Source organism: Oncorhynchus mykiss, chromosome 6, assembly GCF_057628025.1.
Source record: "Oncorhynchus mykiss isolate SJ-2025 chromosome 6, ASM5762802v1, whole genome shotgun sequence".
NCBI classification, from domain to species: domain Eukaryota; kingdom Metazoa; phylum Chordata; class Actinopteri; order Salmoniformes; family Salmonidae; genus Oncorhynchus; species Oncorhynchus mykiss.
Window position 1 is genome coordinate 37,937,405 of NC_143027.1, and position 23,554 is coordinate 37,960,958.

Here is a 23,554-nt window from a genome sequence, read left to right on the forward strand (position 1 = left end):
GAACACACATAGAAAGTCAAAGCACATACATATAAATTGTGAGATTAAGAATAATAACAGATCATAGAAACACACACATACATTGTGAGAATAAGCATAATAACAAGGAAAGTAATTGAATAACATGGGTGGTAAATCCTCAAAGGAGGTCCCGGAATTCACCGGGGATGAGAGATATATGGAATCTCAAGATAATATATTATAGTATAGTATATTATGGTCTGAAATGGAGAAAGAATTATGGTTTTGATGGGCTTCTTAATGTAGATAAATTACAGTCTATGATTAAACAGATGCATAAAACCTGTGAAGATAATATAGAAAGACAGCAAGGACTAGATACCGCTAAGGTGTGGCTGTCTGAGGCCCATGGAAGAAGGGAAGAAGGAAAGAAGGAAGGGACCTAAGAGAGAAGGGAAAAATGGACAGGATCAGATGATAGAAAGTGTTTTAATTGTGACAAAACAGGACATCTGGCCCGAGAGTGTAGAGCTCCTCTAAAGGATAAGGGAGAAAGACAGTACCGAGACAGAGAGAACAAGAAACGAGAGCAAGAGCAGAGAGAAAGAGAGAGACAGAGATATGGAGATGAGACAGCACCAACTTTTTAAAGGTTTTAGATTTGTTAATAATCGATCAAATTGAAGACGGGTCTATCTGTTTTCAATACAGGAGGATCACAAACTAACGCTACTTTTCAAGTCTTGCCCAACTCTCAACAGTGTTACCCTTTTCCAAGATGGCCGTACTTCTTCATTGCACAAAGGAATAACATCAACCAAATTCCAAAGACTGGTGACATCCAGTGGAAGCGGTAGGAACTGCAAACAAGTGCCTAATAAATATTGGTTCTGCATGAGAACTCATTGAACAGACATCATTCTGAATGGTTATTCCTCTGGGTTTTGCCTGGTACATAAATTCTGTTATACTCACAGACATGATTCAAACAGTTTCTATCCAAATCTACTAATAATATGCATATCTTATATTCTTGGCATGAGTAGCAGGAAGTTTAAATTGGGCATGCTATTTATCCAAAAGTGAAAATGCTGCCCCCTATCCCAAAGAGGTTTTAAACAACAGGTTTGTTTTTACTAAATTTATGCAACAGGTTGAGATGATTAGATAGCTGGAAAGGGGTTATGGGTTTGTTTATTGTTTACTGTTCATTGTTTATTTTAGGTGTTGATTTCACTTAATTAAACATTGTATTATCTGATGTGTTTGAGTAGGATTCTTTCTTCCGGGACGGATGGAAGTCACCTAAAGTATGTATGTTCAAGGACACTTTTATTAAATGCCTGGGATTAAATATCACTGATTCCTTACGCTGAGAAATGTACTACATTTACGACAGAAAAATAAATGTTACATTTAGTGGGGTAACAGGAACAATCTATAGAGAAAAAGCTATCACATATTTGTTGGACATTGGTCTAGTAATGATACCAGGATAATTGTATCTAAGGGTAGCGCATGTTCAATTAAGCATGCATATACATTGATGTAGATTAAAACTAATGATTAATGATTTGAGGGAGTACAGTGGAATTATCATTGTTATCAGTTTTCATTTGTAGTTAACTTTTGGGTTTCTGTATCGGTGTAGTATAATGAGTGCTGACAAAGTGTTTTATGTTTTTTCTTGGAAAATGGGGGTTTCATTGTCTCTCTTTGGAAAGTTTCCTGGAGCTATAATCTTGGGGAGAGTGAGTGAGATTGAGGCCGTAAACTACCAAATCGAAAAGGCCTGGCAAGTTTCTGTTTGTTTTTACCTTAGGGTTTGCAACACATAGTGTATAACTAACTATTTGTTGGTGTTTTTAAAATACTATGTTTGATTTGTGTGTACTATTTATTTTGGTTTTGGTGAGTTTTATTTTTGTCTTAGTGCCAAGGTTTCTTAAAGGGGCACGCCACCGGTCCCTTTTTCCTTTTTGTTTCGTTTTGTCTTATTGGTTGCACCTGTTCCCTGTTTCGTTTCTTGATTTATGTCTATTTAAGCCTGTTAGGTCCGCCTAGGTTTGTGCGGGATTGTTACTCTGTTGGTTGTGGATGTGTTTGCGTGTTTGTTTTCTCCGGACTGTTTTGTCCTGTGTTTGGGCTGGTCTGTTTTGTGCCCCCTGTATTTTGGTGTGACCATTTTGTGCCGGAGAATAAATATTACGATTTACCGAACCCTCTGCTCTCTGCGCCTGACTCCAACCCACCACTCCTAGTAAACTCTGACAGTAATTCGTGAAATGTATAATTATGATGAAGTTTGAAGTTCTTAGACATATTTGTAATTTGGATCAATGTGAAGAAAGACTAAGCATAGGCTTCCTTATGACTATTTTCCTATGACCATAAGGGTACAATAATTTTTATTTGTGAAGTTTTTCAGAGTAGAGATTTTAATTTGAATATGTTATTTGAAATTTGTTTTATCTTTTGACCAGTAGTAGTTTTTTAAAATAAAAATGGGGGAGGATACGGTCCTTTGAGGTTTGGATTTATATTTTTGGGGCGAAGGTGGCGTTATAAAAGATTGTTATAAGGTTATTTTGAAACTCCCACTATTTCGGCTTAAGTAGCGTTTAGTAACCTAGCTAAGTTTTATTTTCCCTTAGGCAATTAGCTGTTGTTGCATGTAGATTATATTTTTGTGTGAAATTTAACACAACAAGGCTGTAAAATGTATATTATAGTATTATCATATTTTTTTGTTGAATAAGTTTATAAAGTTAGCAAGAATACGTTTTAATTATGGTAAACCTATGTTAAGTATTTAGGACATATTTTAAGCCTGAAGGAGTAAGAATAAATGAGGAAAAGATTTTGGTCCGTTCAGCATCTGGACATCAGGTTTGTTGAAAGACTGTCTGCTCCATTGCTTCTAAAACATGAGAAGTCGGGAGGGCAGGCATGTATTCCAGTCCTTATCTCCAGGTTATGTCCAGTTAATCTGTTGGGAAGAGATACAATGATGCTGTTGAATGTGGCCATCACCCCCACAGAAAGCCCAAGGCCATAAAAGGGATTACTCCCACCTTTGAAGAATTGGTAGAGGGGGGTGTAATTAGAGAAGGAGATTAAGCACAGTGCAATTCTCCAATATTCCCTGTAAAGAAAGCAGCCCGCAGTAATTTACAAAGAGTGAATAAAAGTGTAATACTTAGAGCTCCAAGTGTACCAGACCCACACACGTTGCTTAATCAATTGAAAACAGAAAATACCTATTTTTCTGTCTACCAATCTTACCAAAGTCACTGTTTAGATATGCGGCAATATTGACACAAGGTATCAAGGTAGAGTAAGTACACCACTGGGGGAATACCCCCAGGTAGAATATCCATTCCAACAATTGGAAATGGACTTCATTGAACTATCCCGGAGTGAGGGAAAGAAGCGGTGTTTAACAATAATAGATAAATATATTAAAATGGGTAGAAGCGTTCCCAACTTAATCAGCAGACACGATTACGGTAGCTAAAGCATTATGTCAAGATATTATCCCTAAATTTGGTTTACTAGAAACTATCTCTTTAGACATTAGATTACAATTTTGCTAATCAGGTAAAAGATAGTATAGGGCAGAAATTGAACATTAAATAGGAAAATAAACACTGTTCATATCACCCGCAATCGGCAGGATTGATTGAACACATAAATGATAAGATTAAAGTACGATTAAGGAAAACACACATGAGCACAAGTAGAAATTGGGTACAATGTTTACCAATAGTATTAATGACAATTAGGGTAACTCCAGATAAAAAAAGAAAGTGTTTGGTTGGTAGACCGTATAAAATGCAGAAATTGGTAGGGCCAGAGCAAGCTGATATAGAAACAGAGCATACAGTGGGGCAAAAAAGTATTTAGTCAGCCACCAATTGTGCAAGTTCTCCCACTTAAAAAGACGAGAGAGGCCTCATCATAGGTACACTTCAACTATGACAGACAAAATGAGAAGAAAAAAAATCCAGAAAATCACATTGTAGGATTTTTAATGAATTTATTTGCAAATTATGGTGGAAAATACATATTTGGTCAATAACAAAAGTTTATCTCAATACTTTGTTATATACCCTTTGTTGGCAATGACAGAGGTCAAATGTTTTCTGTAAGTTTTCACAAGGTTTTCACACACTGTTGCTGGTATTTTGGCCCATTCCTCCATGCAGATCTCCTCTAGAGCAGTGATGTTTTGGGGCTGTTGCTGGGCAACACGGACTTTCAACTCCCTCCAAAGATTTTCTATGGGGTTGAGATCTGGAGACTGGCTAGGCCACTCCAGGACCTTGAAATGCTTCTTACGAAGCCACTCCTTCGTTGCCCGGACGGTGTTTTTGGGATCATTGTCATGCTGAAAGACCCAGCCACGTTTCATCTTCAATGCCCTTGCTGATGGAAGGAGGTTTTCACTCAAAATCTCACGATACATGGCCCCATTCATTCTTTCCTTTACACGGGTCAGTCGTCCTGGTCCCTTTGCAGACAAATCCCAAAAGCCCCAAAGCATGATGTTTCCACCCCCATGCTTCACAGTAGGTATGGTGTTCTTTGGATGCAACTCAGCATTCTTTGTACTCCAAATACGACGAGTTGAGTTTTTACCAAAAAGTTCTATTTTGGTTTCATCTGACCATATGACATTCTCCCAATCTTCTTCTGGATCATCCAAATTCTCTCTAGCAAACTTCAAACGGGCCTGGACATGTACTGGCTTAAGCAGGGGGACACGTCTGGCACTGCAGGATTTGAGTCCCTGGTCGCATAGTGTGTTACTGATGATAGGCTTTGTTACTTTGGTCCCAGCTCTCCGCAGGTCATTCACTAGGTCCCCCCGTGTGGTTCTGGGATTTTTGCTCACCGTTCTTGTGATCATTTTGACCCCACGGGGTGAGATCTTGCGTGGAGCCCCAGATCGAGGGAGATTATCAGTGGTCTTGTATGTCTTCCATTTCCTAATAATTGCTCCCACAGTTGATTTCTTCAAACCAAGCTGCTTACCTATTGCAGATTCAGTCTTCCCAGCCTGGTGCAGGTCTACAATTTTGTTTCTGGTGTCTTTTGACAGCTCCTTGGTCTTGGCCATAGTGGAGTTTGGAGTGTGACTGTTTGAGGTTGTGGACAGGTCTTTTATACTGATAACAAGTTCAAACAGATGCCATTAATACAGGTAACGAGTGGACACCCCATCCTGGTTCCGGGAGCGTTATCATCGACTGACACTAATTAGCATTACGCAACGGACATAAATATTACAAAAAAATATTCCTATTCATGAAAATCACAAGTGAAATATATTGAGACACAGCTTAGCCTTTTGTTAATCACCCTGTCATCTCAGATTTTCAAAATATGCTTTACAGCCAAAGCAAGACAAGCATTTGTGTAAGTTTGTCGATAGCCTAGCATAGCATTATGTCCAGCTAGCAGCAGGTAACATGGTCACAAAAATCAGAAAAGCAATCAAATTAAATTGTTTACCTTTGATGAGCTTCGGATGTTTTCACTCACGAGACTCCCAGTTAGATAGCCAATGTTCCTTTTTTCCAAAAATATTATTTTTGTAGGCGAAATAGCTCCATTTGTTCTTCACGTTTAGCTGAGAAATCGACCGGAAATTGTGGTCACGACAACACCGAAAAATATTCCAAATTTGCTCCATAATATCGACAGAAACATGGCAAACGTTGTTTATAATCAATCCTCAAGGTGTTTTTCATATATCTATTCGATAATATATCCACCGGGACAATTGGTTCTTCAGTAGGACCGATTGGAAAAATGGCTACCTCTGTATTTTACGCGAGAATCACTCCGAGAGTCATCAGGTGACCACTTACACAATGTAGCCGCTTACGGGTATTCTTCAACATAAAGGCGTAAAACTATGTCACAATGCTGTAGACACCTTGGGGAATACGTAGAAAAAGTAATCTGGTTGATTGCCCATTCACTGCTCAATAGGGGCGCATTGGAACGCAGAGCTTTCAAAACATGAGGCACTTCCGGATTGGATTTTTCTCAGGCTTTCGCCTGCAATATCAGTTCTGTTATACTCACAGACAATATTTTTACAGTTCTGGAAACTTTAGAGTGTTTTTTATCCTAAACTGTCAATTATATGCATATTCTAGCATCTTGTCCTGACAAAATATCCCGTTTACTTTGGGAACGTTATTTTTCCAAAAAGTTACAGGTCTGTGAGAGCCAGAAATCTTGCTTGTTTGTAGGTGAACAAATACTTATTTTCCACCATAATTTGCAAATAAATTAATTCAAAATCCTACAATGTGATTTTCTGGATTTTTTTTCTTATTTTGTCTGTCATATTTGAAGTGTACCTATGATGAAAATTACAGGCCTCTCATCTTTTTAAGTGGGAGAACTTGCACAATATTGGTGGCTAACTAAATACTTTTTTGCCCCACTGTACCTTAGCAGAGCACATGAAAAGATTGTTTGTTAACCACACTCGTATGTCAAAGCTTTTGTGTCCCACAGGTGAATTACAGAAGATGATTCATTAAATCCAACCAGGAGACTGGGTGTGGATCCAATCCCTGAGGAGAAAAGACTGGAAGCAGTCCCGTTGGAAAGGCCCATACCAGGTTGTGTTGGTAACTGCCTTTGCCGTTAGAATAGCTGAGAGAGCTACTTGGGACCACGTTACCCACGGCAAAAAGGTAGGAACACATACAAGCACTACTGATCACATACAGAGTTAGGAGAAGAACCGAGTACCAACAGGGTTCGGCGGTTACCACCTTAACGAAGATCCTCTATCCCGACCTTTCATTACTGTGTGTGCTCCTAGAGTGTGAGTATGGGGGGGTTCCTAGCAGATAGACGAAGGGCAGGAGAGGGTTGGCAGTTTTTGGGAATATGGGGGACCCTAAGCTGCATCATAGTACCAATAATCTTCCTAATTCATCCAGATCCACTACCAGTTGGTATAAATCGTACCAAATCTCTACCATTGTTGAGAGGCAAAAGACAAACTACTCAATATAAGGACAGCCAAGGAGGAGTGACATAAAATAGGGGTTAGAAAAGGGCAGAACGCAAGATTTAAGATAAGGGTACTAAATTTGACTAACGGGTGGGGTTACTGTTATAAGGAGATAACTGACGAAAACACCCCCTTATACCTGTGTCAAACAACTATGTCCACATGTTCCTGGTCCCAGGTGTTTAAACACACATGGGGCAGGGAATATGAGAAGTACAGGAGAAAATTCTTAACCTCACAGCCCCTATAACTGAAGTGTGGTGGGCTTGTACCAACCAAGGAAGCATACAGCAGACACTACCAAAAGGGTGGGTAGGTACTTGCGCCCCAGTGTTATTGGCTCAACCAGTGAGGATTAGTCATCAACGACCAGTTGTGAGTAAAATGGACAGAAATAAGAAAAGTCTAGTCCTAGATGAAGGTAGCCCCATATGGATGGATTCCATAGGGATCCCTAGGGGAGTACCCAATAAATACAAGGCGTTGAATCAAATAGGGGAAGGGTTCACTACTACTTTCTTTTTGTGGGTTACAATAAATTAGAATGTGGATTGGATAAACTATATCTATTATAACCAACAAAGAGTTGTTAATCAGACTAGGGATGCAGTAAGGGGATTCTCGACTCAGCTATCCACCACCTCCCTCCTGACCATAGCTTTACAACCTAGGGGGAATTGGTCAAAGCTATACAATAGTTCAGTTAGAACATTAGGATAAAAAATTATTGTGACAGACTACCTCATCTCTATACCCTACATATACAATTACTGTATCTGTAAGGTCCCTCAGTTGAATTTCAAACACAAATTCAACCACAAAGAAGGGCACCTATTGGTACATGGGTAAAAAAAAGCTGACATTGAATATACCTTTGAGCATGGTGAGGTTATCCATTACACTGGTGTATAAATACACCCAGTCACTACAAAGATAGAGAAGTCCTTCCTAACTCAGTTGCCAGAGAGGAAGGAAACCGCTCAGGGATTTCACTATGAGGCCAATGGTGACTTTATTAAACAGTTACAGAACTGTATTGTCTTTGAAAGGAGAAAACTGAGGATCAACAACATTGTAGTTACTCCAGAATACTAACCTAAATGACAGAGTGAAAAGAAGGAAGCCTGTACTGAATACAAATATACAAAAACATGCATCCTGTTTGCAACAAGGCACTAAAGTAATATTGCAAAAAATGTGGCAAAGCAATACACTTTTTTTCCCTGAATACAAATTGTTATGTTTGGGGCAAATCCAATATAACACATTACTGAGTACCACTCTACATATTTTCAAGCATAGTGGTGAGTGCATCATGTTATGTGTATGCTTGTAATCAGGTTTTTTTTTAAAACGGAATGGAGCTAAGCACAGCCAAAATCCTAGTCTGTTCCTAGTTTCAGTCTGCTTTCCACCAGACAATGGGAGATTAATTCACTTTTCAGCAGGACAAAAAAACTAAAACACAAGGCCAAATCACCACTGGAGTTGCTTGCCAAGAAAACAGTGAATGTTCCTGAAGGGCTGAGTTACAGTTTTGACTTAAATCTTCAGAACATGAACAACTATGGCAAGACCTGAAATTGGTTGTCTAGAAATGATCAACAACCAATTTGACAGAGCTTGAAGGAATGTGAAAAGAATAATGGGCAAAGGTTGCACAATCCAGGTGTGGAAAGCTCTTAGAGATTTACCCACGAAGACTCACAGCTGTAATCGCTGCCAAAGGCTCTTCTACAAAGTATTGACTAAGGGGTGTGAATACTTGTGTAAATCCAATATCTCTGTATTTCATTTTTAATGCATTGACAAACATTTCTAAAAACATGTTTTCCCTTTGTCATTATGGGGTATTGTGTGTAGGTGGGTGAGAGAGAAAAAATATTTCATACATTCTGTGGTATAAGTCAAGGCGTATGAATACTTTCTGAAGGCACTGTAGTGTAGTGATTCCCGACCCTGGTCCTCGAGGACCCCCAACAGTACAGAGATTGTAACCCTGGACAAGCACACCTGATTCAAATTGTCAACTAATCATTAAGCCCTCCAATGAGTTGAATGAGGTGTGTTTGTCCAGGGCTACAATTAAAATGTGTACTGTTGGGGGTACACGAGGACCAGGGTCGGAAAACACTGCTGTAGCTGATTGACTTCAATCAAGGGGAACGGCAGATAGAGAAATGGCTCATCTGAACTGCTCACTCAGTCAGACATACAGAAGTCTCTGCTCAGCTCTAGATGGTAGCATTTGGAAAAATGGTTGTGATACAAAGTCTTTTTTTACACAACCATTGTGGAGACGTTGCACAATGGTTGTGTAAAGGTTTCTATGCAGACCATACAGCAGATAAATATATCTGTGGTATTACAAATATAATGTCAAATATACAGTACAACCTGAGAGTTTACACAGCCAGGTTGCTTGGCATCTGATATTTCAGCAGAGGCAATTGAGATTCTAGAGATTCGACAGGTGATGGGAAACAAGTGTTACTCATGTCATTGTATAAATACTGTTATATTTTTGGTTACTTGGCGAAAATATTACATTTCGTAGTTCGTACGTTTCTTTGTAGAATGCAACCACCTCTATACAGAAGTATCTTACTCTGTGAAAAACATGTGATCGGTAGTAATTCTTATTGCCCACTCCCAATACATACAGTACAAGTCAAAAGTTTGGACACACCTACTCTTTCAAGGGTTGTTCTTTATTTTTTACTATTTTCTACATTGTAGAATAATAGTGAAGACATCAAAACTATGAAATAACACATGTGGAATCATGTGGAATGTGTGGAACTAAAAGAGTGTTAAACAATCCAAATCTATGTTATATTTGAGATTCTTCAAAGTAGCCACCCTTTGCCTTGATGACAGCTTTGCACACTCTTGGCATTCTCTCAACCAGCTTCATGAGGTAGTCACCTAGAATGCATTTCAATTAACAAGTGTGCCTTGTTAAAAGTTAATTTGTGGAATTCCATTCGTTCTTAATGAGTTTGAGCCAATCAGTTGTGTTGTGACACGGTAGGGGTGGTATACAGAAGATAGCCCTATTTGGTAAAAGACCAAGTCCATATTATGTCAAGAACAGCTTAAATAAGCAAAGAGAAATGACAGTACATCATTACTTTAAGACATGGAGGTCAGTCAATTCGGTCAAAAACCATCAAGCAATATGATGAAACTGTCTCTCATGAGGACCGCCACAGGAAAGGAAGACCCAGAGTTACCTCTGCTGCATAGGATAAGTTCATTAGAGTTAGCAGCCTCAGAAATTGCAGCCCAAATAAATGCTTCACAGAGTTCAAATAACAGACACATCTCAACATCAACTGTTCATAGGAGACTGTATGAATCAGGCCTTCATTGTTGGATTGCACCAATAAGAGAAGAGACTTGCTAGGGCCAAGAAACACATGCAATGGAAATTAGACCGGTGGAAATTAGTCCTTTGGTCTGATGAGTCCAAATTAGATTTTTGGTTCCATCCGCCTTGTCTTTGTGTAGGTTAACGGATGATCTCTGCATGTGTAGTTCCCATCGTGAAGCATGGAGGAGGAGGTGTGATGGTGTGGGGCTGCTTTGCTGGTGACTCTGTCCGTGATTTATTTAGAATTCTAGGCACACTTAACAAGCATGGCTATCACAGCATTCTGCAGCGATACGCCATCCCATCTGGTTTGAGATTAGTGGGAATATAATTTATTTTCAACAGGACAATGACCCAACACACCTCCAGGTTGTGTAAGGGCTATTTGACCAAGAAGGAGAGTGATGGAGTGCTTTATCAGATTACCTGGCCTCCACAATCACCTGACCTCAACAAGTGCTCAGCATATGTGGGAACTCCTTCAAGACTGTTGGAAATGCAGTCCAGGTAAAGCTGGTTGAGAGAATGCCAAGAGTTTGCAAAGCTGTCATCAAGGCCAAGGGTGGCTACTTTGAAGAATCTAAAATATAAAATATATTTTGATTTGTTTAACCCATTTTTGGTTACTACTTGATTCCATTTGTGTTATTTCAAAGTTTTGACATCTTCACTATTATTCTACAAGGTAGAAAATAAAGTAAAGAAAAACCCTTGAATGATTAGATGTGTGGGAACACTTGGAGAACAGAAATAGTCTGGAAATCTTTGTATCTTGACCAGGACTCAAAGGAACAATTGACTTTCCATTGAGAAATTGGGCATGTTGACTTTGGGGATGAGAATGCCAGCTCGGAGGAAAACATAAGACAGAACAAAGCAACACGACTGGACAGGTGGTATAGTATAGTTGCAAGTGTCTTTTATTGTTTTTCAGACACCGTAGAGTACATAACCTAGAGAGAGCACAAAGGGAGTAGGGGTGTATGAGACGTGGAGTTTCTCTGGAGATCGAGGGAGAGACACCAGATCCAATGCAAAGTTGGGCAGAATGCAACGTTATGACTTGGTCTGAGCAAAGAAATTCAGTGGATCTGATAAGGATAGTTTCATTAATTAGTAAATCATTCATGCACATCTTAAGTTGTTTGTAATATTAAAAACACTTTATACATTATTGTCTTTTTTTGCCTGTGGCATCTCACAAGGCGGTTGGCTCTGAGTTGAGCCAGCTTCAGTTGGTGTTCAGTTCAGGAAGTATGTTTTAGAATTTCTCACTCCATCTCTCTAAGATGCATGAAAATGCTTAGGTGTGTTTTTTTTGTATGTGTAAGCAGTAAATCCAAAATGGCTGAAGTCTTCTAAAACAAATTAAAAAGGTAGGAGAAGGGTTGGTTTCAATTGGTTTAACAATTCCAGACATTGCTCATTTCAAAACAAACAGATCAGTTATTTATAAATTAGCACACAACAATCCCTTTTTAACACATTTATCAAGGCTATTGATCAAACACGTTTTTGCTGTCGACAGACACTGACTGCACTGTACTGGCAGGATAATAAGTAACTCTTATGTCTGTATACAGATATATCTGCTTTCCCAATTACAAATAAACTGCTTCATCTACAACAGTAAGAACAAATAGAAATTCAAACTAGAACACCTGCTTAGTAGTTCTCTTTAACCACCATACTCTGATTAAGTAAAATGTATCGCAACACCAACCACTGTCATTACATAGCTTTATTGTTCTTATAACTATTAGAATGAAAGAGTTGCTACAGAAGGTTGAGATAAGGTTGTATATTAAAGTTGGATTGCTTTTTAAATACTCTCAATTTCTGAATAAGACATCATCATCATCATCATAACAGCAATGTTTTACACCATTACAGAATAACATGGTTTGATTCAAATCGACTGTAATTGGCTGTAATACTAACACATTCTAAAAGGCTCTATTGGAATGAATTCAGTGAACACATTTTTTGAACAGTTTTGTTGAATCATGAATCTGAATCATAAATCTGGACAATAGTAATCAATGGGACCTCCCTGAGACGAAGACCACATTTGAACCTCAATCCGCATGGAGGAACAGAGAACACATGTTTATACCTGGAACACTGACAAAGTACAGGTAACTGCCAAAATAAAGGAAACTCCAACATAGTGTTTTAATGGGGTGTTGGGCCACCACGAGCTGCCAGAACAGCTTTAAGGTGCCTTGGCATAGATTCTACAACTCCATGAGAAATTCCATCATCTCCCATACGTGTTCAATTGGGTTGAGATCTGGTGACTGACACATGCAAACACACACACCTTTAAACCCCCTATGCTCCTTTGAGACCCCTCTTTCAAAGTCACTGTGGTTCCTGGGTTAATTAGTCCAAAATAATGGGCAACTAGGCATTTTATATATGACCCTAAGCATGACGGGATTTTAATTGCTTAATTAACCAATGAACCACATCTGTTTGGAAGCATCTGCTTTCAATACACCTGCTTTCAATATACCTTATTGTGTTTCCTTTATTTTGGCAGTTACCTGTAGATCCCCTATATAGGACTACTAGAGCTGCAGATAAATCAGTTCAGATTCAAATTGTAAACATTATGAAAACCTTTTACTGTATTATATATAAAGCAACTTGTGCACCATGCCATTATGTTCAATGACATTGTACAAACTGTCATTATTATTGCCAACTTGTCCACCAGGGATATTATGTTACTGTGAAATTAGATGGGAATATATAGCATAGACCCAAACATTATTATACATTATTCTAAAGGAAAAAAAACAGTCTGAGGGCAAAATACATTTTAAAAATAAATTACTCATAAATAAGATTTAAAAAACAATACACTACTTATATATCAGTTCTCTTATACATATTCTATTTCAGGTAAATCAATTACAAAAAACACTTTATTACTCAAGCCAAAATGCCATTGAGAGTCTTCCTCTCTCTAACCACTTACAACTAAAGCAAAAGCATAGTTAGCATGAAGTTGCAGGTCGTTAATTTCTTCATGCATTGAGGGGACTGTCCCTTTGCTGGATCCACATTTATTCTCGTCGACCATCGTCTTTAAAAGTACTGAGAATCTGTTGGTGTGAAATGCAGAATCTGTGGAATGTTGATTATCACATGGCCAAAATGACAAGAGTTCTGCAGAAGCCTTAAGTTGACAGGTGAGACAGATGCTGTGGAGCTGAAGCATTTAAAAAAAAAACTTGCTCTCCTATTGTATGCTAGCAGGACAAAGATAGAGAGTGTGTGTGTGTGTGTGTGTGCGTGTGCGTGCGTGTGTGTGTGTGTGTGTGTGTGTGTATGTTTGTGTGGTAGAGAGAGAAAGCAGGGCAGAGGCAGAAAAATTGGGGCAAGCTGAACACAGCTTGTCTGACATCAATCAAATGGTTTGTTTTGTTCTTCAAGATTCACTGGACACATATCTGATTCTTCAGGCTGCAAGAGAAAGAACGAGAGAGAGAGAGAGAGAGAGAGAGAGAGAGAAGGAAATAAAGAGTGGGGAGAGAGAGAGGGAGTGAGAGAGAGGAGGGAGAGAGATGTTATTGTTATACAAAGGTAAAAAGTCAAATATATCTCAACCAATAAAATAAACTAGCGGTGAAGGTGAAATGATCCTGATAAGATCGATAATAAAATATCAACGATAAGGAGACCATCTACAGAACAACCAGGAGAAGAGGGCAGTTAAAGTATAAGGAGGTCTAAACAGCCTTGGCTTCTCTGGACTGAACATAAAACCTTATTCGCTACGCTTTCTCATTTCTGTCTCCTATACTTCACGTACCGCATGACTTTATGCTCTAGTTTGTCATGTGCTCAACAAAGCACCCGGAGCTTGACAATGACACTTAGAGTGGCCAACAGCTAATCCCCTTTCTGTTGTGATTGAAGAGGTGCGGAAAGCCAGCTTTTATAGCATGTCCAGGACATCGCCACATCGACTGAAGGTCTTATCTAATGGTTTATCATCGCACAATCACAGTCGGAGACGCCTCTCCCAGTTCTCTCCCGGTCTTGGATAAATTATACTGACGGTCCCCTCACTTAATACAGGGATGACTGTTCTCAAAACATGACAACCAATTCACATCTAATAGTCAGACGTGCTATAGATAGTCTTACAGAAGAAAAAAGGAGGAGTGTGTGTGTGTTGCAGCGTGGCTGCAAGAGTGCCAAAACATGGCTATTTACTAACATAACGTAAGCACACGCGTTGTAACTGCCGGTGTTAATGCAGTGAAGGTCTGATGATGTTTTGGACACTTTTGGTGTATGTGTGTAGATGTAGATTAGATTCCACCAAGGTAATATACAGAGAACAATACACAGTTAGGTGTGTCATTTATGGGAACAGTAGTTAATGTGCAGGTGTAACCTATTGCTTATTTTGAGCCAATAGATTACTAAAACAGTTTCTAAAACAGTTTTCTTAACCCTCATTGGCTCTTGCACTGTAGATTAGACAGTAGTTATTTGTTCAATTAATCGATTCCCTGACTTGCATTTAGGGGTCTCTATGTTGACTCCAGGTAAACGTAGCAGAGGGAGTAAACAGTGTGCTGTGTAAAATGAACATCCTGCTGAATGATTCTCTAGAGGACTAGAGCAGCAGCAGTAGAGCAGGGCCCATCCAGTCACATTAGTTCGGGAATAATTCCACCATAAAAGGCTAATGTATCAGACCTGCATAGGCCTTAGTCCACACACGCACACTGAAGCACCCACACACATCAGCACCCTCGCACACACACACACAAGTGCATGTACCCGAACACCGGCATGCAGAGCAGATGTGCAGACACAGGCGCGCGTGCACACACACACACACACACACACACACACACACACACACACACACACACACACACACACACACACACACACACAATAATACAAGCAGAGGGGAGGGATTGAAACGGATGAGTAAGATTAATGCAACATTCACTGTGCTAAGGTGAGAAATAAAGCAACATTGAAAGGTCTCTCTTTGGAGACAGAAAACAGTTCCACCAAACAGAGGAAAATGAACATATTCTCAGCACGCCAGCAGATCTGAATGTATTCCACTCAAAGGCCAGGCGTATGTAGCATTTTGTTTTCATTAGAGGGGTTCTCTTGATCGACGGAGCCTTTCACTCGTATGAATGCGGCTCATCCACCTATTTTACATCACCTTAAAACCTGACTAACGACAACATATTCCGGATCAGTTTTTCATAATTCCACAAGTGAAAACATGCAGCCGTGATTTTGTAGGCTAAATGATGTCACATGGGAATTTTGAATTTGCTGTTCAGTTAAAACACAGTGCATACACATCCAGAGAGTTAAATGTGTTCGTTTTTGGTATAAAACCCAACGTTGCACTCAATAAACAATGTGTGCATCAAACACCGTGCAGGTACGTATTTATTTTTCAACCAATGTTCAGATATTATAGTTTCTCTTCGCTTTGGACTCAGTACTAATGGAGCATAGTTCAATTGGTCTAATTAACTACATAATTACAGAGTACAATAATTAGACAACTGATTGTGTACTGATAGCCTAAAAGCAGATGGGTCTCAGAGATAGAAGTAAACAGTAACCAGCTGAGTAAATCAAGAGAACACAATCCAACCAAGTCTCAATGTAAAACTATATAGTCCCCGTAGGAGACAACCTCATCCAAGAACCATTCTGACATTTTAGATGAAAACATATTTCAGCTGATTTGATCACAGTTCTAAGTCGTTGACAGAAGCCCAGCCAAGAAAGGCCACTCTGTGATGGGTCTGAAAAGGGTCCTGTGTTGTTAGTGGCAACACCTACTATTGAGTCACCTGCCGCCCTCCAAAAAAAAACATAGTGTGTCTCAGCCTCCTGCTGATGGAGCTGCTGCCGACTGCTGTCCTCTCCATCAGAATGACAGCTTTTAAAGATGCATCCTCCCAAAACTGACAGCAGGAAAAGCTTTTAGGAGCGCAGTGAGACTATCTGCACAGCTTCCAGCCCTCCATTCGATCTTAACCCCCTCTCCACTACCACATCTTTCAAGTCAGTCAGAGACAGGAAAATTATATTTTCCAGGAGCAATATCAAGCCTCCCCTATTTTCCCTCTCAAGGCAAACTGCCTCATAATGAATTTACCGTGAAGCGAGTGCAAGTTACATAGTTTCGCTTGGTGCAATGGCAAACAGAAACCACACCATCTGAGTGCAGTGACCTTAACCGCGTGGTGGCGAACACACAACTTATGTATTCATAAAGTGTGTGACAAATTCTGTCAGCACATTACTCTGGTGGAGGCATTAACCATGTATTATTTATCTTCATGCCTATATTTCACATGGACATTCTCAGTCCCTTTGAAGTTAATTCCCCCCCTGTGATAAAATGCCTCCCTTCTTCTTACAGCAGCTTATGATACTCCTGGTTTTGTTGCTATAGAAGAACAAGTTGCCCGTCCAAAACAATTTCAGTCTACAAAACTGCATCAGTCCTCCAGATTTGTACAGTACACCGGCAAGTTACATCATACTAAATGCTGTAAAATAAATATTCCATATCCTCCCTTTTAGATGGTAGACCCATAAGATGTCCCCATTGAACATCACACACACACGTTCTTAATGTGTTTCCCATCTGGTCAATTTATGGTAAAGCGTGGAGAGAAAGAATGTCAGCTTGGATTAGCAGGTGAGCTGGTATAGACCGATCTCATTTGGGATAGACCATGTGTCTATTCTGCAGCAAATACTGGGCCCCTAGCTATCTCCTTCTCAGTGTGCATTGGGAATTAATTAGGAAGTCAATGAGGAAATGAGGCTGAATCATAAGAGTCGAGTGGCCGCCGTTTGGACTGTTGAATGTCTCTGTGGCTTTGCCTCTTTCATGCTTTGTACTTCAATCTCTCCTGTTTGATGGTATGCCCTCAAGCTGCCCCTGCCTGCTCGTTGATATCTAACTTTTACAGAGCTGTAAAGCAGTTTCTAAACCTCCCTCCACTGAGCTTCTAATGGGTGCATCTCACCAACACCGGGCAGTGCCAAGCGAGAGGGCCTCAGCGGAGCCCCCACTGAGCATGATTATAAATCATGAAGCCATCACACAGGGGATGATCACTGGAGAAAGATGGGTTTGGAAATAACCTCCCCTCCTCCTCTTCCTCTTCCCGCTGGCGCTCAAGCTGTTTTCTGCTCCGGCACACAATGCATTGTAGTTGGTCAATATTTTAGCATTCCAACACCTTCATAAAAAACAAACCCAAAGTCACTACTCTACTTCCCAGTGCTGGAAGCAGTCAGCAGCCTCATCCTCAGACGGCCATCAATTGCCTCTGCCACCCCTCCAGGCATTTCTGCAGCTGCTAAGCAGCAGTTCGATACGGTTGCCAGATTTATGTTGGTAAAGTGTTCTCTCCAGGACTGTCCATATGGTCGTTTATGCTGCCATTGAGACAGGGTCTGTTGTCTGCCCCGGTCCAAATAAATAGCCTACTGCTCATATTTTCTCCCACCCTATTTTATCAGTTCTGCAAATACTCTGCAGTTGCACTGTCAGTCTCAAAATATTTCTGCAATGATGTCTAATGCCTGCAACCAGCAGATTCACATTCCTAGCCTATAAACCTTTGAACAGACTGAAATGCTCTTGCATTTTAATGAGATGGAATGTCAATCCTGATTAAGGAGCGTTTCCGCTTTGAAGACACATGCAAGCTTACACAGTGCCTTCAGAAAATATTCATACCCCTTCACTTATTCCACATGTTGTTGCGTTACAGCCTGAATTTAAAATGGATGAAATTGTTGTGGTTCTTTTAACATCTACAGACAATACCTTGAAATGACGAAGCAACACTTGGTTTTTACAAATGTTAGCAAATGTATTTAAAATTAAATACGGAAATATCTCATTTAGACAAGTATTCACACCACTTTGCTATGACACTCCAAATTGAGCTCATCCTTGAGATGTCACTACAACTTGATATGGATCCACCTGTGGCCAATTCAATTGTTCGGACAGGATTTAGAAAGAAACACGCCTGTCTATATTAGGTCCCACAGTTGACAGTGCATGTCAGAGTAGAAGCTATACCATGAAGTCCAAGGAACTGTCCGTAGATCTCAAGATAGAATTGTGATGAACCATATATCTGGGGAAGGGTATGAACCAATTTCTAGAGTGGTTAAACTTTCCAAGAACACAGTGGTCTCCATCATTGGGAAATTGAAAAAAATATGGTACTACCGAGACTCTGCCTAGAGCTGGCCGACCAAACTGAGCAACCGGTCAAGAAAGACCTTGGGTCAGGGAGGTAACCAAGAACCCAATGACCACTCTGACAGAACTACAGAGTTCTGCCAGAAGAACCTGCCAGAAGGACAACAGTCTCTACAGAACTTCACCAACCTGGGCCTTGAGTTTTCAAAAAGGCACCTGAAAGACTCTGAGAGCATAAGGCACAAATATTCTGTGGTCTGATGAGACTAAAATTGAAACCTTTGGCCAAAATGCAAAGCACTATGTCTGGACACCATCCCTACCGTGAAGCATGGTGGTGATAGCAACATGCTAAATTGGTTGCTTTTTAGCGGCAAGGACTGGGAGACTGGAAAGCATACAGGGAACAATGAATGGAGCCCTATAGAGGCAAATCATTGATTAATGAACCTGCTTCAAAGTGCAAACAACCTTAGACTGGGACAAATACTTACGTTCCAACAGGACAGTGACCCCAAGCATACAGCCAAAGCAACTCTGGAATGGATTCAGAACAATAATGTGAAAGTCCTTGAGTGGCCCGGCCAAAGCCCAGACTTGAATCCTATTGAAAATCTGTGGAAAGACTTGAAGATTGCTGTACTATGTCTGTACTTCATTTTCAATAAATGTGCAAACATTTCTAAAAAACAATTTGTCATTATGGGGTATTGTGTGTAGATGGGTGAGATTTCTTTTCTAAATCAGTCTGTAACACAACAAAATGTGTGTTACAGTGAATGTGAATGTGAATACGTCAAGGGGTATGAATACTTTCTGAAGTCACTGTAAATATGCATGTGCTGCTGCTATAGCTCTTTTAAATGTGTGCGTGAAGGATTTGAGGAGCGGGTCTTTCAGTCTGACAATGTGAAAGATTTGGGGATTTGTGGCACACATCATTGTGTCTCATGGGGATGTGTTCTTCTCTGGGCAATCCTCTACTGACTGACTGTCGTGCAAGAGAGAGGAGGGGGGGGGGGAGTGGGAGAAGGGGTTGGGGCAGCAGTAAGAGAGGGGGAGAGAGAGAGAGAGTGGGAGAAGGGGTTGGGGCAGCAGTAAGAGAGGGGGAGAGAGAGAGTGAGTGTAATGCTTACTGTTCATTTTGTATTGTTTATTATCTATTTCACTTGCTTTGGCAATGTAAACATATGTTTGACATGCCAAAAAAGCCCCTTAAATTGAATTGGGAGGGAGGGAGAGAGAGAGAGAGAGAGAGAAAGGGTTGGGGGCAGCAGTAAGAGGGGGAGAGAGAGAGAAAGAGAGAGGGGGGGGGGCAGAATAAGGGTGCCTCTCAATTAATCCATCAAAGTCTATGATACTGTATTTTCATGTCGCCCCATAAATAGAAGGCTGAAATTGAAGTTTCCTAGAGAAAAAAATTGACCTTTCATGTACAAACACACATAACTGCCTTTCACACATCCTACAGTTCTATATGTCTGTGTGACATTACCTTTATATTGAGAATGATGGCCTTGACTGATGTTAATAATGCCAAGCTGAGACTGTAAAGAAGAATAATATTAGTCTGTTATAACTTGGGGTTGTTTGTTCTCTGCGAAAGCAACTTTTCCCATCATAGATCGGATATAGGAAAAAAGCTCATATTCTGCAAAAAATAATATAAGGCCTCTATTGTTATATATATATACATATAAAAAAGTCCCCCCCCTTTTCTTTTTGCACTGTTCTTGAGTGTGAATGAATCATTTTAATTTTCTAAGACAAGGGAATAAAGGTTTCCTTTGTGAACAGAGGATCAGAAATGACAAAACAGTGATGATTGTGTTTGTGTGGAAAGTGGGATATGATACTGGCGGTAAATTGGTCGTCACAGTGCAAAGAAAGAGGAGGAATGGAGGAGAGGTAGAATTCAAAGAGATGTCAGGTCTGTCACCAGGGGAGTGTGGGGTGTGTGAGTACACTGAGTAGCAAGTGTGCTGGGGGGGGGGGGGAGTCTGGATAAAAGCATACCTACCCACCACCTCTATCTTTGTGACCGCGGGGGACAGGGGAAATGGGGAAAGAGAGAGAGAGAGAAGGCAGCAGTATCAGTATGTGTGACTAGGGAGAAGCAGGTGGGAGAGGACACCCAAACACTGCCACTCTCATACTGTTCCATTCTGTTTCATGTCCCAGGCTCAGTACAGCACAAGGCACCAGGATAAACAGCATAAATCAAGCCGCCTTTGTTTGACAGTTTTAACGGCTGGATTTGAGCCGTTGAATGCATTAGGTTTTATGGCCACGGTAGATAGCAGAGGACACACAGACTACACACAGTAAACACACAGACTACACACAGTAAACACACAGACTACACACAGTAAACCCCTTTCCCCTGTCACAAACACACACAGTCACTTCAGTGGAATACCGACCCAAGCATAACATCTACGCCAAGTCAGTCTGCTATACTGTGTCACTAATCAACTCAAAGACATCTACATAGACCAGATGAAACTACGCCTGCAAAAGTCTAAATCCTGTCTGTTTTATACATGACATTACAAGCACAGAGAGGAAATCCCCAGTGGAAAAAAAAAAAAGAGGTTCATAATATTTCAACCTCAATCTAAAAGGAGGTATATCTCATGAATTATTGAAACGTCATTATTTCCACAATCTGAATTTCCCATTGTGAAAACACCACGCAGTGAGCATGGCTGCCACAGCTGCAGTAGCAGACCAACCAATTGTCTTGAATCTCAGAGATATACAGCACAGTGCACAGTGAGTCCCAAAGGGCACCCTATTCCCTATATAGTGCACTACTTTTGACAAGAGACGGGCCCTGCTCAATAGTAGTGCACTGCATAGGGAGTCTGGTCCCATTTGGGAAACACCCTATACAGTTAAGTGTATGGATTATTGGTAGGCTGAATAATTGTTTTATTTCACATAATCGTCTGACTGGTGCCACATGTTGGAATGGCTGGTGTGTCAAACCCGAGAGGTGAACCATCCATCACATCATATATTAATCAGCTTTCTCTCTTTCTGTGGACGGTCGGTTGAGTCCACACGGGAAACGAGAGCTGCAATAGCAAATCACTGCACCAACGTTCAAACTGCCAGACTCATCCTCCCACCCGTCGCAGACTCATTCGTGAGTACTGGGTGTGAGAACGCAGCGTCTAATGTCTGTGCAGGCGAGCAGCAGGGAATGGGGATGGTTGGGCGTTGATGGTTGGGTGTTGATGGATGATGTGCCAAGAGATCGGTGATGGCATGGTAACGAGGCCGTCTGCTTGACTTGACCTATTGATAGTGGAGCAGCGAAGGAGCACAGGGCTAAGGGACGGGTCTCGCTCCCACAACGGTCCCCCCCGCCTCGCCTCGTAACGCTATTACAGCCATGTTGTGTTCCGGACTCGTGTTTCCCAGACTGGTCTCTCTGCGTCTCCATCTCTGGCGGTGGAGGATAACATTACATAGCAAAGACCATTTCACGCACAACTACAGACTCTGACTGTGGCCCTAAGCAACAACTACACAGCCCCCACAATCACAGGTGGCCGGCGGCACCTTAATTGGGAAGGATGGGCTCATAGTAATGGTTAGATGGTTTCCATGTGTTTGATACCACTCCATTCACTCCATTCCAGTCATAATTATGAGCCGTCCTCCACTAAGCAGCCTCCTGTGCCCACAATCTATCATGACATTCATATGTTGATATTGTTGTGAAGGTGAACACATCAACACATATAAGCCTGTTTACAGCTTGTCTGAATATGATCTAGGTTGGTTGAGAAAGAGGTTGAGAAAGAGCCTCCTCCTCCTCTTCTCCTGTCCTGAACTAGATGTCCAATTGGTTCCCTCACAGTTTCTCCTTAGTTCACACTGACCAGCCAGCCAACAACCACATGTCCAGGATCCCCTGGCTGGTCAGCCATACCTTGGCTGGTCTGGGGAGGAGAGGGGACCTCAGTCAGCTCATACAACCAGGCTGTCAGCGGGTTATTTCTGTCTCAGCAGACAGGACCAGGCTAAAAGACTACTTCTTATGCCATCACATGGAAGGACAGATTATGTGAAGAAGCTAGTTCTTAAACACAGGATGTCTGCTTCCCATGTGACACCCAATTTTTTATATAGTGCAATACGTTTGACTGGGGCCCATAGGGATCTGGTAAAAAGTAGTGCTCTAGGGAATAGGGTGCCATTTGGGACAACCAGGTACAGCGCTGCTGTTTGGCTCAATTGAAGCGCAGGACAACTGGAGAAATACTTGGACAGAGAAAAGAGAAACATGTCAGACAGCCAAATTGAGTTAGTGAATCAAAGGAAGACCTCAATTTGTGGCATACTTTCCGCTTTGGATTCCAGCAGGGGCTGTTGTACTGTTGTAGCAGGCTTGTTAGTCTAGTATTGATCACACATCTCATTAGTAAGCACACCGTGAATGGGTCATGGCTCCACTCAAAATTGAATATCCTCACTGAAGTTCTTGGACTTGGTTCAAGTTAGCTACACAGAGTTCAGTCATCTTTGCTTGCGGGTATCAATTTGTGATGAGAGTGGGGAGGTCAATATGACCCCTACGTAACCTAACTTTACTCAATCTGACCTGACCCGACTTCATGCAATTCACTAGGAATTGCCGGGAACCTCACGATACAATATTATCACGATACTTACAGTAGGTGCCAATACGATATCTATTGTGAGTCTCACGATTGCGATTCGATGTTCCAAAAGTATTGCTCACCACATGTCTGCTACAGAGGGACAAGAGAGAGCCATAACAAATCAGGCATGGAAATAAAAGTGCTGAAAACAAATGTAAAAAGATGACGGAGAACAATATAATATCCCGATATGTAACTGCATTGATTTTTTTCAATTCACAGTGCATCACTTTTTCTAGTGACAACCT

The 23,554-nt window shown here is 40.9% G+C and overlaps 1 protein-coding gene across 1 annotated transcript in view; it reads right to left on the reverse strand.

Moving 5' to 3' along the window:
* Window positions 1-11,281: 11,281 nt before the first annotated feature.
* The window catches only part of zmat4a (zinc finger, matrin-type 4a), a 148,874-nt gene continuing 136,601 nt past the window's right edge, over window positions 11,282-23,554 (reverse strand). Inside the window, exon 7 of the mRNA XM_021606382.3 lies at window positions 11,282-13,856. Coding sequence (XP_021462057.3) covers window positions 13,829-13,856 — 28 coding nt within the window. The 3' untranslated portion in view covers window positions 11,282-13,828. The remainder of the gene's footprint in view (window positions 13,857-23,554) is intronic.